Source organism: Amyelois transitella, chromosome 6 (genome assembly GCF_032362555.1).
Source record: "Amyelois transitella isolate CPQ chromosome 6, ilAmyTran1.1, whole genome shotgun sequence".
Classification (NCBI taxonomy): Eukaryota; Metazoa; Arthropoda; class Insecta; order Lepidoptera; family Pyralidae; genus Amyelois; species Amyelois transitella.
In genome coordinates, this window is record NC_083509.1 from 9,687,633 (window position 1) to 9,702,756 (window position 15,124).

General features: G+C 36.0%; 2 protein-coding genes across 3 annotated transcripts; one reads left to right on the forward strand and one right to left on the reverse strand.

The window, feature by feature from the left end:
• Nucleotides 1-187: 187 nt before the first annotated feature.
• Nucleotides 188-13,601, forward strand: LOC106131361 (tudor domain-containing protein 3). Of its 2 annotated transcripts, XR_009656911.1 has the most exons (9): nucleotides 188-331; nucleotides 408-492; nucleotides 573-963; nucleotides 2,488-2,669; nucleotides 2,952-4,031; nucleotides 4,329-4,484; nucleotides 4,759-4,873; nucleotides 5,172-8,269; nucleotides 11,222-13,601. XR_009656911.1 is itself a non-coding variant. In XM_013330450.2 (8 exons), the coding sequence occupies exons 1-8, from the start codon at nucleotides 297-299 to the stop codon at nucleotides 5,228-5,230; spliced, it is 2,103 nt and encodes a 700-aa protein (XP_013185904.2). In that variant the 5' UTR covers nucleotides 188-296; the 3' UTR covers nucleotides 5,231-13,601. The 2 variants fall into 2 exon arrangements, 1 of the variants encoding a protein (XP_013185904.2); XM_013330450.2 differs by having other exon boundaries at nucleotides 5,172-13,601.
• LOC132901747 (uncharacterized) lies at nucleotides 8,946-12,485 on the reverse strand. The gene is made up of 2 exons (XM_060944549.1): nucleotides 12,036-12,485; nucleotides 8,946-11,173 (listed from the first exon to the last, which is right to left on the reverse strand). The coding sequence occupies exons 1-2, from the start codon at nucleotides 12,483-12,485 to the stop codon at nucleotides 10,361-10,363; spliced, it is 1,263 nt and encodes a 420-aa protein (XP_060800532.1). The 3' UTR covers nucleotides 8,946-10,360.
• Nucleotides 13,602-15,124: the final 1,523 nt, after the last annotated feature.

A 15,124-nucleotide genomic window follows, 5' to 3' on the forward strand; every position in this document is an offset into this window, starting at 1 on the left:
TAATGAAATAATATGACTGTTGTAAATAAAACTAAGAGATCACAAAATTAGTAATCACGGAATATATTTAATGCGTGAATATTCCACGAATGCTACGAATGGAAAACCGCAAGCAAAACTAGTTGCCATGTAAAACAATAATTATGTCATCTTTTATTTTTATCTTAGCGCTACATAATCTGTGCAGTGCATGTCATGTCATTGAAAACCGTATGTCCGTGGGTTTTACGGTTTTACATTATTTTTATTGATAATTTCTTGTAAAGACATGGTGTAATTTAGCTTCAGATGAAAATATGTCACTCCTAGACAATCTCAAGGAGTTAGGCTGGTAATTAATCTTTGAAATGATCTATAACAACTTGTAAATGTGTTTCCTTCCCTAACAATATTTTTGGGTTTTCCAGGCATTTGAGTCAAGAAGGTATCGATAATATTAGTGAAAATGGACAAATACAAGATGTAAATATACTTAGCAAAAAAGCTTTAGATGTGAGTATGAATATTGTCTTTTATATTTTCTAATTTGCTGTCACTTTGAATTGTACTACAAGGTGCTCCTGTTGTTACAGTATGACTTACGAGACATTGGGGACAGTGCTTTCCCCGAAGATTTCACAAAGGATCCGTCTAAGTTAGAAAGGCCTATAGTTGTTCAAATTCAGAAGATACGGAATGTGTCTGCTCCTAAAGCTAATGAGGAATCCTCATCTGCACCCCGTATGTTGAAACTGACGCTACACGATGGGAAATCGTCGTGTACAGGCTTGGAGACCAGTCCTATACCAAGCCTTAGTATCAACACCCCACCAGGAACCAAATTGTTGTTAAAGAATGAAGGGTTGGAGGTGGTTCATGGAGTTATATGGCTCTCACCAAGTGTTATATCAATATTAGGTGGAAAGGTGTCCCATATGATAGAAAAATGGGAGCTGAACAGGAGTCTAGCCAAGCACACTAGAGGTAATTGAATATACACTATTTAAGCAAAAGTGAATTATATTAAGGTTTTATAGCCAAGCAAGAAATAAAAAGAAAGACACTGTCATATCCCTCGTGGCTTTTGAAAAATACTGTCGTGTGAATATTCTTAATCTTTATAACTAAATAAATTATACATAAATTTATTATATTGTGTAGTAAATTTAAATAAATTAAATCTATTGTGTGCTACGCAGGCTATTCCTCTATTCCACTGCACGTTACAATCTTGGCCTTCATCAAATTAAACATTTGATTGTATCTCAAATTGAATATTAATAAAAAGCTCTCTATTTTATTGCTTCACCCAGTTTTTTCCACTAAGAGTAAAGACAAGTATGCTGCAAGCAATTTATTTAACACAACCTGTGGCCTGCGACTTGAGTCTATAATGGTACACCATCAGGTGTTTTAATAACCAAAATGAATTGTACCCTATATATTGCCCAGATCAATCCATTTAATAGGCTCGATGACAAATTGTTGGTTTTTGGTTAATAATTTAATTTGACATTTAAACATTAGTGAACACTTCAATAAACAAAAAATGTGACTAATCCAAAATGCAAAATGCTACTGAAGTGTGATGTCACACCTGAGTATTTTGTTCAAATCATGAACCTTATTTGTTTGGTAGTTACCTTAATTATTGCTTTTATGGATATTATGTAAGAATCAAAGTTTTTCCAAATTTATTTTTTCACAGATGACAAATATTTTTAAACAGTTTTGATTTTTTTTAAATAGACTTTCCAGTTATATTTTAAATGAATATAAAACATTTATTGTGTCAAAATTCTAACTACAAATTCACATAATGTTTTTAATAAGGTGTTTATTCCTTAACATTATTAACTAATTTATATTGTTTAAAGACCTTGTCAGTATCTCTATTGTTATTATTCTTTTCTTAATAGCTCACTCTCTCATCTTCTTTTGTACATTCCGGGCTGCATATTGAATTTTTAATTGCTAAGCAGCAAAATGGTTTCGTTAAAATTCATCATGTTGTTCTTAAAAAATAAACAAACAGATAAACTTATTTTCCCATTTCCTACAGTTTTATTAAATATGAATCAATGAATTAATTATTGCATTACTTACAAAAACCAGCCGACCAATTGAAGATTTATTTTGGTTATCTCCAAGTAAGAGTAGACTTTCTCAATTTAGGATACATACAATATTAACTACAAGTCACCAGATCTATAGCTAGCCATTGTCAGCAGCTCTGTATAAGCTTAAATTCTCCATTTTCCTGTTGCTGTGAAAAAAAATTGCCCATGTTTACCTTTGCAGCTCCAAATAATTAATAATTTTTCTTGGTTTTGCTGCACAACTATAACAGACAGAAAGATAGAATTTCTCACTTTTTGTATTAGTGGGGACCCTTGAAAATCAGTCCAGTGTTTTACAGACAGATAAAATTATCTTGTATGTTAATTTTAGTATGTATTTGAATGTTTGTGGTTTGCTACGCAAGTCATTAAAACAAAATTATTTTAGGTGGCATAGGAGTTGATGGTGGCCCACCCCCATGGATTCCGTTTGGGCAGCGGTTGGAGGCACAGACCGTTGACAAACAGTTTAAAAGTCTGCAGGAAGCTGCCAAGCAGGACAATGCAGAGTTTGAAGCCCAGAGGAAAGGTGCAATTGCTGAGGCCCAAAGACTCTCTGGTGTCAAGAAGGTGAATATTTTTTTTTACAGATGGATGGTGGGGAAGGCAGACCAATTCCAAGCATACATTTATGTTTATTTATGCTTTTAGACTAAATTATAACATGTTCATATGGTTTATGACTTAAGTTATTATGCTTCGGGACCCTTGGGCCGCATCGCAACAGTGTTCTTTTCACTTTCTCTGGTCTACATCTTTCATCTTTCCATCTTTGGTTTTTAAGAAAATCAGTAGTAATTTATAAGAATTTGTCATTTTATTATACTCATAATTCATCTTCTTTCTTTTAAGGTATTTGGTGGTGGCACTAAACCTTTACTGGATGCAAATGTTCAGAAGATAGTTGATGCTGGTTTCTCTGAGGAACAGGCTGAAAATGCTCTCAAGTATACTAAGAATAATGTTGATAGGGCTTTAAAAATATTACAAAAGCGAGATAACTCGGAAAATAGGAATAAAGAGAAACCACAAAAAGAACCTGATCAGCCGAAGCGGAAAGGACGAAATAAAGAGCCAAATGATGAAGATGGGATACCTGTTAAACCATCGGGAAAAATAAGTCTTTTTGATTTTCTAGAAGACAAACTACCTAATGTACCCGAAAAAGATAGGAATAATCGCCAATATAATTCTAATACTGATGATAGAAATGATAGGAACTATGGACAGAGGGAGAAGAACAGTGCCAAAAATAATTCTCGCGGTCAGTCGTCAAGGTATGATAACGGCAATCGACAGAGATCTGAAAATAGGGGCCACTTCTCAAACGACAACCATCATTCATCACATCGAGACGATCGTAAATATCAGACTGTAACTGAGAAACCTCCACGGTTCCAGAAGAAATTAGATGAGAGGAATAAGCAGCATCACCAACATCATCAACCACCTCCGCAGAGTACATCCAGTAGTAATGTAAACATGAATGTTCCGTATGGCAATTCATATCAGAACCCACCTCCTTCGTATTCTGATAGGAATATGAGGAACGATAGACTGAGCGACAATAAAATGCAGCATCAGCAAAACTATCGCAATAACTCCAACATGGATAGTTTAGTGGAGGCGACGGCGAATTTGAATATGTTGGCTCAGCAGCGTCCAGTGGAAGAGCCACAGCGGACGTATCAGCACCCCGAGCAGTATCAACATAAGGCGTATAATCAGAACATGCAGGAGATTCCGCCGTTCAGGAGGAACAATGAAATGAAGTACCAGGAGCAAGGGTACGGGCGACGGCAGCAGGCGCAGCCGAATGGCTACATGGAGCAGCCCAATGCCGTGTACCCCGGGGTCAACTACATGGCAACAGGCGCAGCCGGCTATGGGGCCCGGCAGTACGGCTACGGCGCTCGTCCGCAAGAGATGCAGGTAACCACCATAAAATAATTACTGATAATTATTTTTAATCCGTCAATGCAGTATAACATTGGCGGTTGTAATAGTTGCCTCTTCGCTAGCATAGTCTTCCAGGTGTTTTTTAATCTCTGGGCAGCACTTAGGGACCGCCAATGATCACGATTAGTGGAACTGTTAGTTCAATATACTTTGAAGAAAAAAACGTGGATTGAACACTTTCTTGTTATAAATGTAACGTAAAAGTATAGATGTAAAAGGATGTAAAAGTATAAATGTAAAAGGGCTATTTATACATTGCACTTTGTCCAGGGCGCGCTTCGGGGCGCGGGTCCGTTCCTGCCGGGCTCGCTGCTGGGCTTCCAGAACGCGGCCGTCAACGAGCAGGCGCGCGCCATGCTCGGCGTCGCCGACATCAGCTGGAAGGTCGGCGACCGCTGCCTGGCGCTCTACTGGGAGGACAACAACGTGAGTTCGCAACCAGGCACTGTGCTCCAGCAGGCGGCAGTCCGCTTCCGCCGGGCCGCCGGTAGGGGGTAGGGGGGTCATTATCAGTTAGGTTTAGCCAAAAACTGGCTAAACCTGGCTGATGACATGAAACTGAAGACGTCAAAGACCGGACAAAGAGTAGATTGTGGAACCTGGAGCACACAAAGATGTGAAAGAAAATAATTCTTAAATCTAATTCTAATCCGTTCTAATCTAAATTTGTAAATATATAACCTTTATTCTATTGTTTCAGTTTTATGAAGCTGAGATTACGGGCATCTCAGCGAATACTGTTGTAGTGAAATTTTGTGCATACGGTAATCATGAAGAAATTCTCAAGTCTAACTGCTTGCCCTTCCCTTCGCAGCGTAAGTATTAACTACTTTTTTCTTATAGTACTTTGTATGTCTTGTTAGTGATTAAGTAAACTTCCCAAGGAACCTCGTTTATTTATAACAAAAATTGATAACATTTGATAGTAAATGTCATACGAGATCCTTCAACGCTACGGCAGAACATGCTAACGGGGAGCCACAATCATTATTGTAATAAATCAAAAAGGAGTATTGAAATTTTACGATGCCTCCATTTCTGTCTACTTTATTAGAAAGAGAGAAACGAAGAAAATGTAACTCCTTATTTCGAGTGAATTTGTCTATTTTGTAGCGTCAGGCCCCAATGGCGGCTACATGTCGCGCGGCGTGTTCGCCACGCGCCGGCCGTAGGGCCGCCGCAGCGTGTGCGGCGCACTGCCACCCGCGCACGCCACGTGTGACGCGCACCCACACACGCTCGCCGTGTGCCACACCCCCCCACACCCGCACGCCGTGTGCCACACCCCCCCACACACGCACAGCGTGCCCGCACACACGCAGTGCGGCGCTCCGTCGCACGCCGCACACGCACACAGCGCGCGCTACAGCTGACAGCGCCGCCACCAGCGACTATGGAACACTCGATTCTCATCGGTTCATGCGTTCGACTACGGACTTATGTATTCTTGTACGCATTTTTAACTTCGAAAGCATGCGGTTCTAAATTCAACTGTATATTGTTTTATATACTACCTATTCCTTTATGCCTTTTCAACTTTTAAAGATGAGGTTTTCGATTCAACTGTATTTTTTTTTTAATATTTCGTTTGGTCTTATGTTTACTATCAAAAGCATAACGCAACATGTATCAGAAATCGTATTTCATGCAAATTTAAACGACAATCAATTCATGTTGTTCATCATACTTAATATAAAATGTCAAAAAAAAATATATCGAATTTTTAAAATTAACATCGTCGAATATTGTTCTTAGACGGTGTAAAATTATCGTGAAAGTTGTATAAGGTATTATTAGATTAATAAATGTACACTAAAAATATCGAAAATGATCCATAAAAACTAACGGGTCTTAATACTATTAATGTTCATAAACGAGAATCGAGTCAGCCGACCGCTCTCCTATTGATAGGCCTATTTTCATGAATTCACAATTTTACTGATCCCCGTTGGTATTTGAAGTAAGCCATACATGAAACTTCGGAAAAAAATTAAATCATTAAAATAATAAAGGTATTTAACAACTGTTATATGATATTTAAATTATCATACCCATTTTCATCATTCAATTAGTTGATTAAGAAATAGATCTGAATGAGAAAATGTTCCCAATTGTGACCAAATGGCAGCTTTGGATTCTAAAAGGAAATTAAATGCCAACGCAAGAGTAAGGAAAGTTGAAACTGTTCTGTTGTTTGAAATATATTTGGTGAAGTTCTTTTTTTCAATAATGTATTCTTAATTATTCAGGTTGGTTCCGTTATATTTTACAAACTTGCCTATATTTGGTAAAATTCATTACTTTTTTATATGAAGGGAAATCAACTCTGCTTACTCGGGATCTGTCCTTTGCTTTATTGCGTAGCTTCCATTGTGTTGTGGTTAACTGTAAGTGTTCATCCTGTATTTCGATTTCATTCCATATATCTTTTTATTATTTTTAACAGTGTGACAGATTTTGTTTCCGTTTTTGTTATTAACTCTTTCATGAAAAAAAAATCTTTTAATCAATTATAACAGTGATTTAGTTCATGTTCATACAACCAAAAGCCTTAATAGTTTGGTTTAAGCCCAACAGTCAAATGCTTTTGTTTAGCTGAGCATCATAACACCAAATTTAGTAGATAATGAGTTATTTATTATTATATATTTCCTGGAACTGTATATCTGCGAGATTTGTTTTTCGATAGAACACATTTGACTTCTCTTAAGAGTTGATTGTTCCTGTCAGTCTATTAATACTTTTTATTTACGTCTTTGGGAGTATGGACTCTGTTGTATTGGTAGAAAGTAAATTTTGTTTTGTAAAATTATTTTTTTAACATTAAGTGTAAGTATGTAAATGTAAGTATATTTTATTTAATTCCTTTTAGCTAGCGGGAACCTGTTACATAGCGACGTTGTTGTACCTAAGCTTCACCTGTTACTTCAGCATTAATAATAATTAATCAGATAATAGTTGTAATCGGGAATATAACCCCATTTGTATAATCGGGAAGCTACGCAGGCGCCGAGGACTTCAAACAATAGTTAACGCGTTCTCAATGTTAAAATTAGGAAATCTAACGTCGATAAGGATGTAACTGATACTCTGGCATTAATTTATTGTCGATATATAACCACCAAGTAGATCGTAGCTTGTAATAAGTGTATTTTGTTGTATTCTAGCGCAAAAACTATGTAATTATGATTATTTTTCAGTTTGATAACGGGATATTGTTTGAAAAGTATATGTTTTACTTTAGCAGTGTTTAAATATTGAGGCATATAAAGCGTGAAATACCAGTACGTGTTGTAGCTTTCATGTTTATCGAGACGTTTTATGTAAATGAAATCTGGGTATATTTATTTGTAACATAGATTTTTATATACTTTGCTCGCAATGGTTACTTGAACTGTTGTGGAACAGAGTGCGAGCGAATTGAAATAATGTGTAGCATGGAATTGTAGCGAGCACTTAATACGAGTAGCCATTGCGTAGCCATATCTTGTGAACCTTAAGTGATATTAGGGTTGCTACACACATAGGCGGGTCGGCACTGTCGGTTCGGCAGCATTTGTCGATCAACAAAGCCGACCCGAAGTAATCACTGCACTTGTTCGGCTTTATTCGGCTTGTGCCGATCGGGTAGTTCATTCGAGTAAACGCATCATTCGATTCGGCAACTGCCGAACGGTATTTGTGGAACGAAAAAGCCGACTCGCAACTACTACTACAACATTCGGTTTCATTCGGCTTGTGCCGATCGGGTATATACGTAGTTCATTCGGGTTCAATCGGCACAATTCGGTTTTCATTCGGGCGTCACGCGTCGGCGTCGTCTCTGAATGTTTGTGGTCATTTTGTACATGCTTGTCGTAGTATACACACGTAAAATGGAGTGGTCGCAGGAAAAAACAATCCAATTTATCGAGTGCTATCGGTCTTACCCGTTGTTATGGGATTCAAAAGACGAATTCTATAAAAATAAAATCAAAAGACATGATGCCTTAGTAGAAATTGCAGCAAAGTTTGAAGTCGAAAAAGTTGAAGTTGAGAGAAAAATTAAAAACCTCCAAAGTCATTTTTTAAGGGAAAAAAAGAAAGAACAAGACAGCAAAAAGAGTGGATCTGGGGCCGATGAATCATTTACTTCGAAATGGTTCGCCTACAAATCTTTATTATTTTTATCATCCAGAAATAAACCTCGCAAGACTATGGATTCGCAAATGGTAAGTTGTCTACACAATTATAAATGGCCTTTTCTGTCTATGTTAAGTGTATCTGTGTTATAGATTAGATTAACTGATAATATCCATTCTCCTTATCCATCCCATCCATGTAACCCTTATCCTTGCGAAAGTATCTGTCTGTCTGTTACCTTTTCACGTCAAAGCCGCTAAACCGATTTACTTAGTTGAAAATCTAATAAAGTGCGGGCGAAGACACGGGGCGGGAAGCTAGTCCAAACTAATATTATAAAGAGGAAAGATTTGTTTTTTTGTTTTTTTGTTTGTAACGAATAAACTCAAAAACTACTGGACCGATTTGAATGAAATTTGGCACAGAGATAGACTTAACCTTCAGGAGTAACATAGGCTACTTTTTATCCCACTGCTGGGCATTGTTTGTAGTCCACGCGGGTGAAACTGCGCGCGGACCGATGATTTTTTACTAATCAATGCCCAGCCTAAACCATAGAAGCTATAAAAGCGAAATTTGGACAGTAGCTTATGTTATTAATGTTATGCAATAAAAAATAGGTTTTTTAAATTTGACTTTAAGAAAAGACCAAATGAGGTTGAAAAGAAAAATTTATAAGAATCCTATTCAAAATTTCGCCACCTGTAAGTATCATTCAATAGCTCAGTGGTAAATGCCAAGGGTCATATAGTTGATGTCGATGTCGATGGTTCGATCCGTGGTACCCGTGTGTAAGTTTTTTTTTTTTCATTTTATTTATTTTTATTGATTTTTAGAAAATATTTCTTATATTCATTGACATTTTGATTAATTTTTATTAAAATTTGAAATTTTGCCCGTTTATAGTATGGAACGACAGAGGGCGCTATTAAAAAAATTAAAATGTGAATAATTGCGTTTTCGAATTAAATATTTTTTTTTATTAAAGGTGTATTTTTATGTTATTTTTTTAAACCGGTACTTCTATTTAAAATCGGCTTAACATGCAAAATTTTTTTATTAAAATTTGAAATTTTGCCAGTTTATAGTATGGAACGACAGATGGCACTGTTAAAAAAATTAAATTTGAATGATTGCGTTTTCGAATTAAATATTTTTTTTTATTGAGGGTGTATTTCTATGTAATTTTTTTAAACCGGTACTTCTAATTAAAATCGGCTTAACATGCAAAAATTTTTATTAAAATTTGAAATTTTGCCAGTTTATAGTATGGAACGACAGATGGCGCTATTAAAAAAATTAAAAGTGAATGATTGCGTTTTCGAATTAAATAAATTTTTTATTGAGGGTGTATATTTATGTAATTTTTTTAAACCGGTACTTCTAATTAAAATCGGCTTAACATGCAAAAATCCAATAGTTACATTACCGATAGGGATCCCAATGATACCGACGGATTTACCTAAGTATATACTTTGAAAGGTTACAGTTTCCTGTAAAGGTCTCATTTGCCCTCACTATAAATAAATCCCAGAGACAAACATTTTCGATTGTTGGCATCGACCTCAGAAAGGAGTGCTTTTCGCATGGGCAATTATATGTTGCTCTTTCTCGAGTAGGATCTCCAGAAAATCAATATGTTTTGTTGCCACTTACAAATACGACGGCCAACATAGTTTTCAGTGCAGCATTACGTTAAAATAAAGGAAATTTAACGCAACCGAAGCCCCGGTCGATTGCTATGTTATTAAAATGTTTGTTCCTGGGATTTTTTTTAAATTGCCTATGTTACTCCTAAAGGTTTAGTCTATCTTTCAAATTTCATCAAAATAAGTCCAGTAGTTTTTGAGCCTATTCATTACAACCAAACAAACAAAGAAAGTTTCCCTCTTTATAATATTAGTGTAGATTAGTGTACCTAGACTACATAGTATAAAACAAAGTTAGCATTTGTATTTGTTTTATTCAACGAAATTAATTGCAGTTTACATTATATTCAAACAGTTTATTCTCGAAAGTTTTTTCATACAAAACATAATTGTAAGAAATCCCCGTGCGAAGCCGGGCCGGGTTGCTAGTTAGTAGTAAATAAAAAACTAAAATCTATACTACAACATATTTATTTAATTATCAACACAAATCTAGCTAGCTACACTGATTTTAGTACATATTAATAAATTTTAATACTTATTTTGCCAAGGAACTTTTCCTTGATGCGAGCAGAAATACTCAGCAAATTCATCCCTGACAATTTCACCGGGCGAAAAATTGTACAGCATTATTGGTTCAATATTTGCATTTTCAGCGTTAGTTTCTTCAGCCTCTCCTACGTTTATTCCCACGTCATTTGTGGCATTTCTTCTATCACCTTGAAACGCGTAGTATTCGTATAAATGCCTCGATTCATCATTTCTTCGGAGAAAATTGTGTAGATGTAATAATGCCATCACAACCTTTGTTACTTTGCTAGGTTGTAATTTGAACGGTCTTCGAAAGCACCCATACACTTTACTTAAAATTCCGAAAGTACTTTCAACCATCCGACGTGCTCGACTCAAACGATAATTGAAAATTCTAATTTTCGATCCCTTTTTCCCTAAAGATGTGTATGGTTTAATAAATCTTTCTGTTAAAGGAAATGCATTATCAGTTATAATTACGTATGGTGTCCGGCACGGTCTCCCAGGAAGCTCACTGTCTTCTGGCACATTCAATGTTTCTATATTGTCCAATATAGTATTTGAAAAAACTCCGCCGTCTGATATTCGACCTTGGCATCCAACATTAGCATACAGGATATTATAATCAGAATCTACAAGTGCCATTAACACAATACTAAAGTATTCTTTAAAATTGTAGTAATCAGTGCCACTGTGAAATGGTGCTTCAATTCGCACATGTTTCCCATCTAACGCACCGAGACAATTCGGAAAGTTCCATTTATCGTTAAAACCCTTTGCTATATTTTTCCACTTTTCTTCGGTATTTGGCATCTGAAATGTAGAAAACTATTTATTTATAAGTAATTATTATTTTTTCAGATTGATTACACTGCTGAAGACAGCTTAGATAGTACGACTGCTTGCACTGAAACCTCAGATGAATGCCGAAAGCGTTCACGCAACGTGGGGAATGTCAACGAAAAAATTTCGAGTGCATATTCTATTATGACGGAGGTATACAAAAATCGGAGTGACAAAGATGAATTCTCCTTGTTCGGTGACCAAGTAGCTGTGAAGTTGAGAAAAATTTATTGTCCTTACGCAAGACTTACTTTGCAAAATAAAATAAATACCCTTCTAATGGAGGGGGAACTCGGAGTATACGACTCATATAATTACTATCGACCAGACACAAGTACCAGCTCTGCAACTAATGATGGTACTAATAACTTTGTGCCAGATTCTGACAAACAAGGATATATTTCCATAAATAACAATAAACCAGCTTTGATTGATAATTCTCAAGAAACGCAGCTTTCCGTTCCTAAAGTTATTGCAGAAGAACAATCACGTGATCCTTTAGCTTAATGTCGTGCATTTAGTTTGTTCAAAGCAACATGCTAAAAATGTGGTGTTTATGTTGATTTATGATGGATGATAGTTCTTAAGCGACGCAACTTTCCATTCCTGAAATTATTACGGAGTAATATTCGCGTGACTGATAATTTTTTAGTTAAAAGCTAGATGCTAAAGTTATTTTATGTTGACTTTATTTGTTAATTTTATTTGTGATTGATTTCGTAATACCAAAAAATGTTTCCATTTTTTTTAATAAATAAAAAAATAAATGCAGATTCTAATTTCGAATATGTTCCTTTAACCCAACAATTAATCACCTTGAATTATTTCTTACCTGCATAAAGCTCTTCAACTCTGTGATTAAAGCTTGACTTACTACAGGTACTATTTCAGAAACACTTTGCTGTGAAATTTTGAATGTCTGCATTAAACTTCCAAATGAGTCTCCAGATACATAATATCTTAAAGTAACTCCGAGTTTTTCTTTTGCAGTTAAAGCAGTTCTCCATTTTGTATCATTTTTGTTAATTGATGGTCCAATCAGTTGAAGAAGTAATTCAAAATCACTACTTGACATTTTAAAAAAATCTTTGAATCCACCGTTGCTTCTGTATTCTAAGTTTAACACATCACAGTCATCTTCTTGTAATCTATTAAGAAAATCTTCATTGTCACGATTTTGAAGGCCTCTTCGCACCCAGAATCTTCGAGGTTTTCGTAGTAAAGAGCCGGCAATAACGACAAAAGCTGCGGAAATTAACAACACGTCGTCTTCGTCCCACATTTTTAGCACTACTGAACAAAAATTGTTGCCAAAAGCCGATCGGCATAAGTCGGCAGTTGCCGAGCCGAGTGATTGTGTGCGGCTCCGAGCGGTTTGTGATTCCCGAACATTATCTGCATATATTCGATTTTACCGCCCGGTTTGGCCGATTGTTCCATTCGGCTGTTGCCCGGCCTTTGTAATCGAGCGGCAAAGACGAGCGGCTTTTTTCCCGAACATTCATCTACACATATTCGATTTTACCGCCCGGCTGTGCCGATTAATGCCGGCCCGATTATGTGTGTAGCAACCCTTACAAAACATAACATAATTTTTCATGTATTCGAGTCTGGTTAAAACTTTGAACGCATTTGCAACCCGACACGATGCGACTAAGTTACTTATAAAGTGTATGAAACAGTCTGCAGTAGGCATGTCGATATTATTTTGTATTGTTGTGTATAAATTTAGTTTCAAACAACAAAACTGCTTGATGTATAACGAAGTTCTTCATTTAGGCGGGTCCCAGATGGCTTTCACAAAATGATACATTATTGTGACGTCACTATTATGTTCACATCATAAACTTTAGTAGCAGCAGAACGTTTTGTATTTAACTACTTGTATTCTTTCATGTTTTTTTTATCTAATTTATATTATTATAAGACTTCGTCAACATCCCTATTGCAAAAATTCGTACGTACGTACGCGGTGAAATGAAAATCTAGATTTTTGAGCATGAAATCGTGTTAGGTCGAAATCAGAAATGCGTTCCAAGATCACGAATCTCATGGGATCTAAACATGTTATAAAAGTTCCTAAGGTTTAAACTATTGATCGAACAACTCATTATCGATCAGTTATCCAAAAAGTTCGAACCGTTCCGTTCCTTTAGTACTTTTACTTTAGTTTAGGAAGAACCGTTTCATAAACCCTCGAATACATGAGACATGTAGGTTTCGCTTATTTTGGTGCACTCGCATATTTCAACCAGTGAAGCAAAGCTCAATTTCAGTGTAATTAGCTATTCGACTGTAAATGCTCATGTAATGACAATCAGCGTTCGACGTTTGTACCAATTTCTGTTGAGTTGAAGTAACAATTTATTAACAAAAAGCTAATAAAAGGAACTGTATTTTTCAGGTATTTTATTTACCACTCCAATGTTTAGAAAGTAGTTATAATTAACTGATTTTTAACCACGGATCATTGTAAAAAAAGGTACTTTAGTAGTAAATACGTTACGTGCGCGTTTAATACCTGTATTATTTATAAATAGTAGTAAGAATTGTCAAATTTTCATAATTTTCTATACAGTGCGCTATCTGTTAGAAACCAGGCCTACCAGAATTTTTTTGAAGCTGAATTATATTTAAAAAATGTTACGAGAAGTAGGCTCTATAACATTTCTACACCGTTTTTTTACGGGTTCTCAACTACGTAAAGCTTGACCTAAAAAGTTTTTACGGCAAAGAGCAGGAACACACTAGCGCTTTTTTATATGTTATTGTTAATTTAATTGAATCGTTATTAAAAAACGTACGGTAATTGTTGGTGAATTTGACGTCGTTAGTGTGACCATTGTTATTTAAAATCATAATAACCACACCCTCCAAATAACGTTTCCATCTTGCACCATCTTCTGAGATTTGTTTGAAAGCTATACAACGGCGCAGAAAACTACGAACAATGCAAGACGAGGGCACACAATTTCTATAGATTTATACATAATTTCTTTCATCTTATATTATTTAGAGGCAGGAATATTTTTATTTTTAGGTATAACAATTCAAAAGTGGCCGTTACCCAACCCTACACTAGTGCTTACACAGTGCGTGATGGGCACAATTACAAGTGTAAAATTTATTGCGTGTTATCTAGGGCCCGGGGCGCTCCCCGAATTGTTGGTGCATGTCTCTGTTATCAGATTGGCGTTTATTAATTAGAAGGTACTTTCTGGGGGTATGTTCTAATTTTTGGCAAAAAAAAATGGAGCTGATAATACTATTGAGAAATAATAGAGATTATTGTACTACCTAATTACTTTTACCCGCGGTTTTACTCGCGTGGTAATTGTATATACTATATGTATGTATAATTACCACGCGAGTAAAACCGTGTTTATATCTTTTGCGGAAAAAACAGAGCCAACAGTCTTAAAAAACAAAAAGGCCTCATTCAGCTGTATGGCTAATAATTTATGGAATTGAGATTCAAATACTGAGAGGTTGCTAGCCCATCGCATCAAGAAGAATCCCATATAGTTAATTAGCCAATCCCTTAGTCGCCATTGACGACATCCTTGGGAAAGATGAAGAGTAGTCTTCTTAAGTGAAGAGAACCACACGGCTAAAATTAAAACTTAAATCAAATTGTTCTTATGAAAATCCCAGAAATTCTTCAGTAGGTATACCTACCTTAAACGGTAAACAACAGGTTTGCTATGGACTGGATTATTCCGATAAGTAACCTGATTCATAATGTAACAGGATGTAAAGATAACCTAGAGCAATAAAAGGTTTGAATTGCACATAAAGCTACCTGACCCACTTGGACGCATAAATATGCCAAGAGAGCCTTCGGAGGTTCGTGGTGTGGCTTGGGCTCGGTGGGGGGACGTCGCGTGTCCGACACGAGAAACTAAACCAGTTGCACGCCTA